Source organism: Melanostigma gelatinosum, assembly GCF_949748355.1.
Source record: "Melanostigma gelatinosum genome assembly, chromosome: 8".
NCBI classification, from domain to species: domain Eukaryota; kingdom Metazoa; phylum Chordata; class Actinopteri; order Perciformes; family Zoarcidae; genus Melanostigma; species Melanostigma gelatinosum.
The window spans coordinates 8598141-8612417 of NC_136641.1; the positions used below are offsets into that span (position 1 = coordinate 8598141).

Sequence of the window (14277 nt, forward strand, 5' to 3'; positions counted from 1 at the left end):
CAGAGAGAAGGCCAGAGCACGCGTGTCCGGCTGCTTTGCACAGTCGACACGCTGCGATAAGAAATCTACCAAGACTGGTTTACAATTATAAGGAATTTAATTCCACTGATGCAAGTACGATTACAGTTAAACATTGGAGTACATACTCCTATGAAATATTAAATCAATAAAACCCCATTTACAAAAAAACTCTACTCAGCTCCTCAGGTATAAAAACACGTCCGTCGTCTGAGAGCCTTCACGAGAGAGAAAAAGACTTAAATCAAACCTCCCACATATTCGTTCGCGACTCCTCCCCTTCAGTCTATCTCAATTGCTATTGGCCAATTTCCATACACACTTCTGTAAACGCCTATCTCCAAATCTCTCTCTCCCTGAGCAGCTAACACATTCAAATCCTGTCAGTTATGACTTACTCCCTTCTATGATAATCCTTTAGTATAAAAGCTACACTTCTGCAACCTTGGCAGAAGCTTCATGTCTTATTAGCGACTAATCTTACAACACTTTATGTTTATCTTAATTATGCATTCCCAAAACCCTTATGATTATGACTAATTATGAATTCTTAATTATGAATTATTAAACACTTTTATTATATCTACTAACTACAGTTTTTTGCTCAAATTTCTTACAGTATTACTACTATTACTTCAACTTTTGCTGTTGCTACTATTACTACTACTGCTACTGCTATTACTGCTACCATAAATATTATTACTACCACTATTACTACCACTACTATTCTTACTTATACCACAACTGTTAATACTGCTACTACCAGTACTAATACAGCTATTAGTACGACTGCTACTAGTACTACTACTACTGCTACTTCAAAAACTGACTTTACTATTATTACTACTACTTATTCTACTACTACTGTTATATTAAATACTACGACCACTACGACTACTGATACTACTACTTCTTCTAATTACTAATACTTGACTACAACTTCTACTGCTACTACAAATATCACTACTGCTACAACTAGTACTTATTCAAATGCTACTAATACTTATACTGCTAATAATACTACAACAAATATCACTACCGCTGGAATTCTTTTAAGCTACAGAAACCGTTCGAATATCAAAATGTTCAGCTCTTTCAGGAGAAGGGTGATATAACTTCATATTTGTAATCTTTCAACTTTTTGATTTATTAAGCTTTTTGCAATTTTTTTTTAAATTGGATATCTATTTGCAGCAATGTTTTTGAGGTTCATTTCAGATTTCAGCATTCCAACGCATTTTCAGCAGGAAATGCATTTTCTAGTTGTCCTCAATGCTCAATAAATATACTCTTTTTTTTTTTTTATCATCAAAATATATCTTAAGTTCATGTAGTTATATCACATGCATATTTGGTAAAAAACCAGTGCAAAACAAAGCACTTCCTGAAGTGACTCAAACAGTTGGTGTCGATACCTTGAGCTCCACCCCGGCGGGCACCACGATGGGCCTGAAGGAGAGCGAGTGAGGGCAGATGGGGGTGATCATGATGGCTGGCACGTTAGGATGGATCATGGAGGCTCCTGCTGCCACTGCATACGCTGTACTGCCGGTGGGTGTAGACACTATCACACCTGAGGGGGACACAGAGTTATGGCACGACACCACGTCACGTAGGGTTAATATGGCACAGAAACAAATGTATATGTAGAATAGAAATACATCTATTGGCCTGCATCTTAATCTTAAATATGCTAAATCGTATCGTTTTTAACGTACAGGTACCTTTTTAGTATCGATACAACCCTAGCTGTAATGTCAAGTAGTGCTTTTGTATTTTGAATGAACACAACGAAAACATGTTTAGAAGCTTCTGTATAAAATGCAATGCTTGCTGGAAGGTGAAGGAGAATAACAGTTGCTCTATCTGCAGAACGTGTTGTTTGGGCTGTCGGACCGTTTCACTCAGAGAGTACGGCTCGCCACACAGCACTGATCTAATTCAGTCACCATTGTTAAATGGTGGTGGTATACGGCACAAACCACACCGACCCCATGCAAGCGCTCAGATTTCCCGGCTGAACATCACTCACCGTCTCCCTGCACTGTGGTGATGAGGTGTCCGTCCAGGAAGAGGTCGACGTTGGAGAGATACGAGGAGGGTCCTCTGTCCACCACCACCTCGTTCAGTACCTGCAACAGGTTCACATGGCTTAGCTGGTTGGTCGTGTTTACAGTGCAGAGCGAGCTCCCCATTGATATTACCTGATACTGCGCAGCTTTCCGGCTGCTTTCAATGTCCCCGTTAGTCAGGATGATGCAGTTTTCGTCAGCTCTGGCCTTCTCGCAGTTCTCCTTCAGCACCCGGACTTTCAAGCGACTTCGCAGGACGATGGCAGCATTACCTACGTACACAACACATACAAATATATGAAGTGTCTTTTGTGTACGACGACTGGAGCACAACACGTGCTTTTGGCAAACAGAACAAGAGCTGTAGAAAGACAGAGGTTGGAGAACACTCACTACCTTCAATAATTTGGGTGACCTGAGACTGGTAGGTGTCAAATTTGAAGGGTGTCAGGAATCCCAGGGAGCCCAGGTGGAAGGCCATAACTGGTGGAACGCTCTCCTACAAGTAAACAAAGGAAGGAGAGCACTGTAGTGGCACACCAGTAAATGTAAAGAGCACATGAAGGCTGTTTTTAGAGTGACAGGAGGAATGAGGCTGAATACCTGGAAGAGCGACGACGCATAAAGCAAAGTTCCATCTCCACCAAGACAGATGATGAAGTCTATGCGATTAGAGATGTCATCAAGATCTGGGAAATAAAATAAACCTTTTAATTATCTCATCTAAGCTCCTGTCTGTTTTGTGATATATATATATATATATATATATATATATATATATATATATATATATATATATATATATATATATATATATATATATATATATATATATATATATATATATATATATATATATATATATATATATATATATATATATATATATATATATATATATATATATATATATATATAGATACATACATACATACATACATACACACACACACACACACACACTGTGTGCATACTGACATAGCAAAGATGGCTGGTTTTCATACCGTCTCTGAAAGTGCAGAATTTCTTCGTAATGGCACCAAAGTTTTCATCGTCTGAGATAGCTGGGTCCTCCAGGACTTTATTTTCCACATAAACAATCAAGTCTTTCACCTACAACAACAACAACAACACACACACACACACACAAAAACAAAAAAAACAACAAGATTAGCAACTGACAGCAAGGACTTTGAAAGAAAGACAGCATCCCACAAAATAGTTTCCCATTGACCCATTAGCAGCTTCCCGCCCATAAACACTGACGCATCACTCCCAGAGTAAGCAGTGCGGGTGAACACGTGGGTCATACCTGGGTGAGGAATATGCAGAGCTCTTTGAAAGGCTGAAGCAGACTGGCGTCTCGTATCTTCTTGATGACAAGGACACTTTTCGGTGGCTTGTTCCACGTCAGCCGTTGGCTGGCGGGGTCTTGAATGTGCCTGAACACACAAAGACACAACTTTGACCTCAGGAGGGGGAAGACGGACTGAACGGGCACCCGTTACATCAGCAAAGACCTGAGCGCTGAACCCACAGACTGTGGCTGACGTAGGATCTGTTAACGAACCGAAGCGACCTACTGGTCGTCATAATCAGAACTGCTCCGTCCCCCTGACAGCGAGTCGGGGGATATTATTGCCACAATGTTTCTAAAAGAAAACACTGTGAAATGGACAAGTTCTGAAGATAAAAAGGAGGGTGAGAATATCTCTGAGTTGGCAAGCAAAGCGCCACGAGTTGTGAGGATGAACTCCAGAGGGATGAAACGAATAAAAAAAACATATTGTAATATGATAAATAAAGCTGGAAATAGCCAAAGGATCCTAGTCTAGGATTTAACTAGACTGAATCCTAGACGTTGGTATTGCTAAATCTTAGATAACTGCTCTCGTACTTATGTTAAAGAGTCAAATGTTCAGTGCTCGCAGGCACACATACCCAAACAAATAACACGAGAAAGCAGAATCGACTCAAAACATCAAATCTTATTGTAATTGTCACAGATTACTCACCAGGCAGGAAATACAAGTGTGAGACAGGCTGCACAGGTTACTGTGTGAACTCACTCGCGGCTTTAAAAAAAAAAAAAAGCACCACAGGTGGAGACAAATGTACAAATACAATAAACCACTTCCTAATTTAAGTGAGCCCGATTGAGACTAATGAAAGCTGTGCCGGCCTGTTTTCCAACACAAACACGGGAAAACAAAAGCAATACTTCATTAGCATTTGAAGCGGTGATCTATTCATGGCCGGCTTCTCCTCTGTCCGCCTCAAAGCATCCATACCCTGACCTTCCCCTTTCATTTACACACACCTCTCTGTCCTAAACACAGGGCCGTGCCGTTGTTAACAGCCAGCCTGTGATAACACGCAAACAGACACTTCTGAAGTGTTACAACCGCCGCTCGACAAGGTACAGCTGAACCTTGATGTGGCATATCAGCCTCCGAAAGGCCGGATCAGCCCAACCCTGGACTTCCAAGACAAATAGTCATTCATTCATTCATTCAAGCCAAAGCCTAAACGAGTTCCCTGCTTTGTCTGAACCACTGGAGCGTTACAGTTTTAGCGCGCAGGCAGTGCAGCGCTCTGATCATCTGGTTTGGCAACACATTAAACATATCCTCCGTGTTGAGAAAGAGACAGGGGGGGGGGGGGGGGGACTTGCTCTCACCACTTCCACACTTTGTTCTCGCCGGGAGTGTCCTGCGGTACGCACTGGTTGAACTTCATGGCTGTACACATGTAACAAAGGATGCCGCTTCAGGGGTTTCAGCTGGAGAACGGGACGCTGTCCTGGTGGCCCGCGCTGACGGAACGGCTCATTCTACCTCAGACGACTTCCTCGATTGCCACACATAGTGAAGCGGCGTGGAGCAACCGCGTCAGTTCGCTTCTCGCGGTCAAGCTGCGGATCAGCCAGCGGCAGTCTGAGAGGCCGAGCGAGGAGGGTCTCTCTCCATGCGCGGGTGGTCGAGGCTCCGGGATCCACTAACAAGCCCTCGGGATGGATCCACTAACAAGCCCTCGGGATGGATCCACTAACAAGCCCTCGGGATGGATCCACTAACAAGCCCTCGGGATGGATCCACTAACAAGCCCTCGGGATGGATCCACTAACAAGCCCTCGGGATGGATCCACTGGGGCTATTTCTGTCCCAGCGAGGACTTGACTCGAAACCGTCCTGGTGCATTCTGCTGCTGAGTGAAGGCTCTCACGCATCTTAAAATTGACTTCATCTCGGCTCAGCCCACTCGGCTGTGCTGAACACGCCCAGTTCAGAGAAAGACTTTCCTGATAGGACGGGTGTGAGTTACTGACACACAACAAAGCCATTCCTGAAACTAGTATATCCACTGTGGTGACAAGTATGACCACAATTAGTCTTCTGTATATACAGAATGAATTACTTAAATTATCTAAAAATGACGTAGGATGAGAGGTACTACGTATGAAATAAACACTGTACTACTGGATGAGATATATCTAGTTAGGGTTTACATTTCAACTTATTTTAAAGAAAATTTTAAAAAAAAAAAGAAGAAAAATTTGTTTCCTTGAGAAAAGTAAATCTTTTATTTTATGACCCATTTCCAAGAAAAGATAACGCTGCCTGACGACCTGCGGGAAGAGGAAGTGCTTACCGACAGGCTCCATTATTATGCAATGAACGCGGTATGTGTGTGCAGTCTGTTGGCACAGTGTTTGTTTGTAAGGGAGGCACATCCGCAAACCCTGCCCTCATTTTAACCCCAGCTACATGACTGTCACAGTATCTGCCCAAAGACAGACATATCAACACCTAGCAAACTACCCAGAACCCCCCCCCCCCTCCCTGTTGCAGTTCTCGCTATAGTAAGTGTCTCCAGGAACACATTTTGCCAAGATTACACACACACACACACACACACACACACACACACCCACAAACACACAGGGTGAAAACAATGCAGAACATAGCGTCCTGATAAAGAGGCTCGGCAATCGACTGGTTTTGCTACTTTCAACCCGTCCCGCAGCTTTGAAGAAGCTAGTCCTTCAATTACTGCTGCTGCCGAAAACAAACAGTTGCCAGGAGCAACTTAATGTGGCCGAGGGAGTCAAGAAGTCAACCGTCTGACAAAGCGCTGACGGGTAAATACATCACGAGTCCATCCTATGTCTGCCGACTCATTACGTGGACTTATGAAAGTTGAACACGTTATTATGAACACCTGCTGCTAGCTACAACGCAATCCAAATGTCACAGCTCTGAAACAGCTTGTGGTTATAAGTATGGATACATTCATGTGTATTGAAAATGGATCTGAAATTAGACAAATTAAATAGAAACGCTGTTTAAATGACGTTTAAATACTGCTGCCGATACAACACCAGAGTTTGTGTATCAATACACAAGCATACAATTTTTTCTAAAATAATAATAATAATAATAATAATAATAATAATAATAATAATGCTAATAGCAGTCGGTGAAAAGCTCGGTATGTGGCTCTACTGGTTTCGGGGACCTTTTGATGTCAGTGTGTCTCCAGCGAGTCGGCACACGCTCAGTTGGATTGAGGTCGGGTGACAGACGGGCAACCCAACGTGGGAATGTTTATGTTCAGGGTTATTATGGAGCAGAGCCAAAATAAGGTGAAACATGTCACGATCACTTTCCCTGGCGTGATATTAACAGTAAGACATGTTCGCAGAGAGACACGATGATGTGACGTGTGAGCGAGCTCAGCTATTAGTATGGATCATACTGCCACAACCTGCCAAACACTGTTCAAAATCCACAGAAATGACGCAGAAGTCACTGTAAAATGTACGATATTTGATGCAGTAGTACTGCCATAAAGCACGTCCTTGGTTTCAATGCTTCATTTAGAGCAGTGAAACAAGCGGATAAAGAACACGTAACATACGGCGTGGAATGTTTGGAGTTTTGCCAACTTTGAAGTTACATAAGAGGATATGAAGGCATTTAAGTGCAAGACTGGGCTCATAAGGTTATAAGCTTCTCATAAACAAGTTCAGGAGAAGTACACAGTACCTTACAGACCAGTGTGATATATAATTATAATAATAATAATAAAGGGAGAATGGCTTTTCATAATTTAAGTAAGAGCGATGTCACTTCGCCTCAATGACGCTCAGAAGCTCGGTCTGCTTTGTAAAAGTACAGATTTTTTGTCCACTTCAAGACGAAAGTAAACATGAAGTGCGTGTTTGATGTCTGTGTCTTTATATTTCCATGTCCTGTATATTTTGGATAAGCCGTCTGATTTAATGATTTGACCAATATTCACTAAGCTCAGTAAACTTGCTATTGTGGTTAGTCGGTGTCTGCGGCGTTGCGGTTAGTTAGCATGCGGTGTTCCATCATGCGAGGTCAGGTAACGGTGAACTTTAACCCCACTCAAGTTAAAAACTGAATGTACCCAAAGTACCCAAAAGCCATACTTGAGTAAAAGTAAATATACCTGACTGGAAAATGACTCCAGTAAAAGTAAAAGTCACCGATTAGAATACTACTTGAGTAAAAGTCTTAAAGTATCTGATATTTATTGTACTTAAGTATCAAAAGTAATTTTCAGATATTAAATGTACTTAAGTATTGAAAGTAAAAGTACAAGTAAATGCTGTTAATAAAAAAGCAAAAGGTCAGAATTTTGAGAATTATGAAGTTTATTCTTTTAAGTGCTGTGGCACCATGACCAAGGACATGGAGCTGTGTTGAACATAATTGGGTTGCTGTGATCCATTCAGGAGCAACAATGTTCAACATAATATATTGTACATAAGTCTACTTTTGCATCTACTATGAACTTATCATCATAATTCTCCGAAAAGCAATATGACACTATGAAGGAGTTGTAACAGTGCGTTTATAAGTCTGCTCATTAGACTAGAGGATGTAGAGGACCAATGCATAATATTATGTTCAGCAAAAGATATCCACTTGATGCATCAGGTCAGTGTTGTGAGAAAGGACACCTGCCTTGTAAACTCCTATGGGTCTGATTTGAACACAATAAAGGTTTTGCGCAAGCTGAATCTGCAATTGGGCGACTGCTACCATCATAACTCCATCTGATCATCCACAACATGACTCAAATATCAAAACATGATCAATACTAAAGCAGCAGCGAAAGTAACCCAGTCATTACTTCAAACTGAAAAATGTCCTGTTCATCTTCAAAAGACAATTCTATTCGAATGTAAAGAAGTCACATTGTATTAGAATACAATGTGACTTCTTTACATTCAATTAGAATGTAAAGAAGCTACAGTGTATAGAATGATTCTGTTGAAGTTATTCCTTTTTTAAATGTTTTAGACGAGTCACTGATCACTTTAAAAGAGTGATTATAGCCGATTTAACTTAGACATGAGATTGATCTTCTCATGTCATTCTTTATACAATGATATAAATTCATCCCCGTTTTATTGATATCTTACAAAAAGTTTTTCGTGCGTTTTTCCTGCAAAAGTCCAGCAACATGAGTCTGTTTTGGCTTGTTACATGCACACTGTCTTTTCAAAATAAACTTCCATCTTCACAGGAAACAACTACGGTTTAGGCGATGAAACTACTTGGTTAGGTTTAGGAAAAGATCGTAGTTTGCGTTAAAATATCTACGGAAGTGGCGTCACAAATAAATCACACACGGCACAAACTGCGGCCTCCTGGAGGAAACACCAGTGTTTGTTTGACCCATCCACCTCTCCTCATCCCACCCGTCCTGTGTGGAATTCTACTCATGTTGTCGCTCGCTAGCTTATAGCATGTAGCATCCTGGGCATCACTGGGAATCAAAACACCGCGGCTTTGAGAGCACTTGTTTGCAATTGTGCATTAACGTGATTAACCAATGATTTAACTTGCTGCTAGGACCACTGATTCACCAAACCTGCTTGCTTGCAGTCTGTGTTCCACCACAGTCCCCGACGCTGCTCTCATGATTCATTTTGTTTCTAAAGATAGATTTGATTTTGTAGCAAGTAACGAAGGTTTCAGGGGAAATGTATCGGAGTCAAAGTAAAAGTCAACAGAAATATAAATAGTGAAGTAAAGTACAGATATCCAAAAAAACAACTTAAGTCCAGTAACAAATTATTTCTACTTCATTACTATACACCACCGGAAGTGTGTCAGTCAGTAACACCAGTAATGTCAACGTGGATGCGTGTGTGATAAAGTGTGTGTGTGTTGTCAGCAAAACCAAACATAACCGGCAGCAAATGGCAGCGATCACTCCAGGTATACCAGAGTGACAAGCCGCTCCCAGAGCAACGCTGGAGCAGGGCTTTATGCTCAAGGACCAGGTGCTCCGCATCAGTCAATCAGCCACGACTGCTGTTGGAGGCAGGGCCGTCACAAGTTGTACACCGACTCGGAACTTTAGAAAAAAAAAAAAAAGCACAAACACTCCTTGCGATGCAGAGAGCGTTTGCTCCGTGCGACTTACATCACTGTGTGTGGATTCTGCAGCATGCATGCCTTCGGGCCGAATGTGGTCACAGGGCTTGGTCCATGAAGCGACTGAGGCCTTCTAGAAGAGAGGACGACACAGGCAAACATCCGGGTTTAAGACACAAGACACTGCCGGTAAAGTATGCAAACATCTGTACAATTTGTTAAAGAAAAGAAAAACACACTGGCTTTAAATGCCATGCTGTTTTTCAAACAGTAAAAAGAAGAAGTACATGTTTGAGTTTGTTTCAGTTGTGATATTTGAGATAAGTGTGACATTCCCGTCCTTTGGAGGAGAACCGTGCATGCTGCTGATGGATGTCTGTAAAACTCCTGCATGTCTAAATGCCTCTTAATGCAAGACTTCCAATCAAATAAATTCCACTTTCATTTCCCTGTTTAAAGAAAAAGGAGAAGTGAAGCCGCCGCAGTGACAGTCAGACATTTAGAGAGAGGGTGTGAGATGGAGGATTTCCCAAATTGAATTCATCGTCAGCAGATATGAGGTTATTTCTTACCCCGTGGGTCACACAGTGGCAACTCACTACTCCACCCCAATGTATTACATAACGTTAAAAACATGTTGCCTGAGACCTTTGGTGCTGAACAATGGGGCCCGGTGGTAAATAGTAATCGTACATTGTGAAACGTCTGAAAAACAAACACTTCTATCACTCCTCCCTGCATCAGTGACCAGCAGTTTTAATAACCATTAACATTAAACACAAGGCCTGTCGCAAATATTACATAATCACCTGATCGCGATCATTTCAGCCGATCACTTTGCTGAACCGGCGAATTCCACAATCAAGGGAATTCAAAGGCAATATTACAAATGTGGCAACCAATAGAAAAGGGGCTCCAATGGGGGAATAAAGTGTCTACCTGAGCACAAGCTTCCAATGTCAGCAGGAAAACAAAGAGAGAGAGCGTGACTGACTGCTGCTGTTTGACAGGTTCTTTAATGATTGCTCAAGATGATGACAGACGACGTCTCTCTTGATTAATAGCCAAAAGTCTCCCCTACAGCTCTGGGCAAAGTTATGCTGCAGCTATCGCTTCCATCCGGGGTTTTTTTTGCGAGAAGAGTTTCGTCAGAACAGCTCAGTGAAAGCGTAGCGCGTGCGTGGTGGAGCGAGAGAAAGACAAAGGGACAGCTGGAAACTGTTGAAATTTGTTAAAACAATAGGATTGCGTCGGCGGGGTGGGGGGGGGTTAAAGGTCAGTGACACTGAGCCGTGACGCAGCGCCACAAGACGATGGCCTCCCGACTACAGACGCCTTCACGCTTCTCCACCTCGCTCAGCCAACAAATCCTCTTAGCGGTCTGATTCTGTGAATTCCCCCATCTGCTGTTTACTGGTTCTTTAAGCTGCATTCATCGATATTGTCATATCAACACTGACTGAAATGAATGTGTGTCACAGCTCTCCGGAGTTGTGAGCCTCTTTTAGCGCTTTTTTTTTTTTTTTTAATTAAGTCAGGAGGCCAGAAACAGGAAGGGATGATAATGCTGCTCCGTTTGCTGAGTCCTCTTGCCCGTTAGTGGATCAAATGGTTTTAATGCAGCTTCAAAGTTCCCATGAAACAGCTTCCACATATTTACAGGTTTCCTGTAAAAAACTGTAAGTTTAGGAGTTGGACTTGAATATTGATTACACGCTCCTCAACAAAAAGGACAAACAAGCCCGGACTCTGACACTGCAATTACCGATTAATCAAAGGATAATTTTTTCGATTGATCAATAAATAGTGGCAAAAAGAATCAGAGTCCAGGATGGCGTCTTAAAATGTTTTTTATGTGATCCTCTTGTCTTAATAATCTCTCACTTTATTTCAGGTTTTTAACCTAAAATTTGATTTGGATCCGTAGCACCCTTTCAGCCAAGACAACCCATTTCCCTCATGTTTGGTATTCATGCGTCACTGCTCAAAGTAGCGCTAGCGAATTCATCACCTCCCTATTACAAAAGCCAAACAGCCATTTGTTTACATAAATACATCACAACGACCTTTATGCCAAGTGTCATGACCATTACAAGAGTCATTGCCAAATTAGGATGAACTCAACAAAGCCGTATCTGTGGGAGTGCGTTTCATCATCTTGGACAAGTGTTCCCTCCGAGTCATATTTAATTTCCTGGGAAAGTCCTGGTTGGTATTTTAAGGACATGTTAGGAAAGCCCAATGTCTTTTTCCTCTTCCTTGTAAGACACCTCATCACTATTGACAAAACATAAAACAAAAAAAAAGCCCTGCAACAGCCACAGGTTACTGAGTTGTTGCAATGTGCTCTATTTAAAACATGTTGGCATCGGACCAGCCACACCTAGGAAAGCTATGTACTTATGGAGCCTTTGCTTCTTAATTGCTGCTCACTCAAGTGACAGTATGTATGCAAAACTGACATACAAAGATCATGAACAACACCACCAAAATGTAGCTGGTTCCACACGCGTGAAGCGCGAGTGACTGCAATCGGCTGACAACATGTAACATGGGCTGTACACAAACTACACCGTGGGTTGCATGAGAGCGAGGATAAACAATGAGGCTGTAAAGGTGCAGTAGTCAGCATGATGACGTGCACTAGTTACATTTATTCTCTTGTTAACAGCTGCCTTTTTTTAAGATGCGTAAAAGCTTCAAAATGCAAGACTGGTATGGCATTCTATATTGTAGAACCAAACTTAATCTCTTCAGCTTGTATTAACCAGAAACCTTATTTCAGGCCTCTAGCCAAAAACCCATTAAAAACAAGAACATTGACTTTAAGAGGTAACCAGAAATACTAGAACAGTCTGGCAAGTTCAGAAAATGACATCACTTCAGTGTAATGGAGGCAGCCTGTAAAACCAGGTAAAGACAACCCATATCACATAATGTGTGGGCCCCGTGGTCAACACCTACCTGTAGTCGGAGGAGCAGCCGGCGGAGGAGGTGCTCAGGCTGCGGGTCTTCCTGCTGCGTCGAGCCAAGCTGCGTCCGGAGACCTCCCCCCCATCACAGGTGGAGCAGCAGTGCGGGGCAGCTTCCACTCGCACCTCCTCTCCACCGTCCATCTCTGACAGCCAGGCTGCAACTAACCTGAAGAGGCACGTCAGGTATTAGTTAATGAAGCGCGAGTCAAATCACTTCCGGTCAGTTCAACTTGTGTAACTCGAAATAAAGTTGTAACGTTACCCAATTTCTCTTTTTTTTTTTTAGCAGAGAAACTCTAAAGTTGTGCAAGTCAAGTGGCAGCACAATAGCTGAGTTTATGGAGTCAGTTGAGTAATTTAAAGGTTTTTACGAGTTCCGTCATGTGAAGTTACCAGCTGGATAAATAGGTGAGCTAACCTAGATGTAACTTAGCTACATACAGCGTAATAATTATTAAGCGGCTACGTAAATCAAGCAGTCTCGTTGTCACTAAAGCTAGCTTAGCTAACGTTAACTGTTAACATTAGCCTACTAAGTTAGTAATATCCCAAATGTCGAATGGTTGATCAACGCTCGCTACAACAAGACCTCCACCAACGCTACCACATTCATGACTGTTAAGCGGATGAATGGTGACGGGTCCAGATGGCAGAAGATTCAACGGTGAGCTAACTAATCTAGTGTTCAGCTAGTTAGCGAGCTAAGCTAGCAGTTGGGCATGCTCAACACAAAGCGTGATGTCGTTCACTTATGTTGCCAACAATACCTTTAACCCACAGCGTTAGTGAAGCCGCAAATTAGGAGCGCAGCAACCTGCTGTTGGATCAAAGCCTCGCCATTATTTGATTCGAAAATACTGCTACACCATCTTACTCTGCAAGAGACCTGTCAACAGTCAGCTCATCGCGTCCTGATACGGGCCGACCAATCACAGGCTCTCCCCTCGCCGACGTCATGTTTGACGACTTCTCCAGACCGACCGATGGGTCAGGATGACCAGTTTATATAACTTTATGATTGTATCAGAGGGAACTAAATAACTATGTAATTACATTATGATAAAGAAGTATAATTTCACAGGCTTAATTCGTGAGCTTGTAAAGCACTTGAATTCACTATATTGTTCTACTGTCATCGTGTTATAACGATTATTATTATTTTATGATATAACGAATATAGATGTTTCTCTTGTGCTTTCATGTATTTAAATGCCTATACATTGCTCAATTGTTAATTTATCACTCTACATTTAAAATGAAGGAACGCTAATTGAGTCCCTTCCATCTATCTATCGACACGTCAAATCATCCCAAAGTGGCAATTGGAACTTTTTACAGTTTGTGTGAATAGTGATTCCACCTGGACAATGATGCAATTGGACTGATTGTGGTCTAACTGCTGTGCATGGCCAGAATTACCTTGCTTGGGGGCAAAAATCAAATCCAGTGCTGGCCCCCTGTTGGCCCATGGGAATCTGACTCGGGGACGTGGGGTATACAGTAAAGAAGTTATGGCCCAACCTGTTAACCACAATGTGATAGCGCCACTGTCTGGCTCATTGCACACAAATATACCACTTCATGGTTGTTCATTTAGTTTATTCATCCACCAAACCGTTGGAATAAAGATTTTTTAATTGAAAGTGCGATACAATACATCCATTTCCCCTTACAGGCATGATATGGGACCTTTTCTTGCAGAAAAAAAGTATTTTACCTTTAAAATAACGTAATCTATCAGCCATTCATCAATAAAGGTTTCAAATAGTGAATCATAAACCCAGTTCAGTGATA

The 14277-nt window shown here is 42.0% G+C and overlaps 1 protein-coding gene across 7 annotated transcripts in view; it reads right to left on the minus strand.

Annotated features, from left to right (window-relative positions):
• Nucleotides 1-13397, minus strand: part of nadka (NAD kinase a) — a 19392-nt gene extending 5995 nt beyond the window's left edge. For 2 of the 7 annotated variants that reach the window (XR_013772172.1, XM_079273549.1), the window contains exons 1-9: nucleotides 13251-13363; nucleotides 12473-12649; nucleotides 9558-9641; nucleotides 3403-3532; nucleotides 3095-3203; nucleotides 2694-2779; nucleotides 2487-2589; nucleotides 2051-2362; nucleotides 1434-1591 (exon numbers count right to left, since the gene is read on the minus strand). Coding sequence is in view for 6 of the 7 variants with exons in the window: in XM_079273549.1 (XP_079129675.1) it covers nucleotides 1434-1591; nucleotides 2051-2362; nucleotides 2487-2589; nucleotides 2694-2779; nucleotides 3095-3203; nucleotides 3403-3532; nucleotides 9558-9641; nucleotides 12473-12624 (1134 nt within the window). In the remaining variant the exon portion in view is untranslated. Of the gene's footprint in view, nucleotides 1-1433; nucleotides 1592-2050; nucleotides 2363-2486; nucleotides 2590-2693; nucleotides 2780-3094; nucleotides 3204-3402; nucleotides 3533-4770; nucleotides 5275-9557; nucleotides 9642-12472; nucleotides 12650-13250 lie in introns of those variants that run through there. The other 5 variants (XM_079273554.1, XM_079273552.1, XM_079273551.1 and 2 more) reach the window with 5 other exon arrangements.
• Nucleotides 13398-14277: the final 880 nt, after the last annotated feature.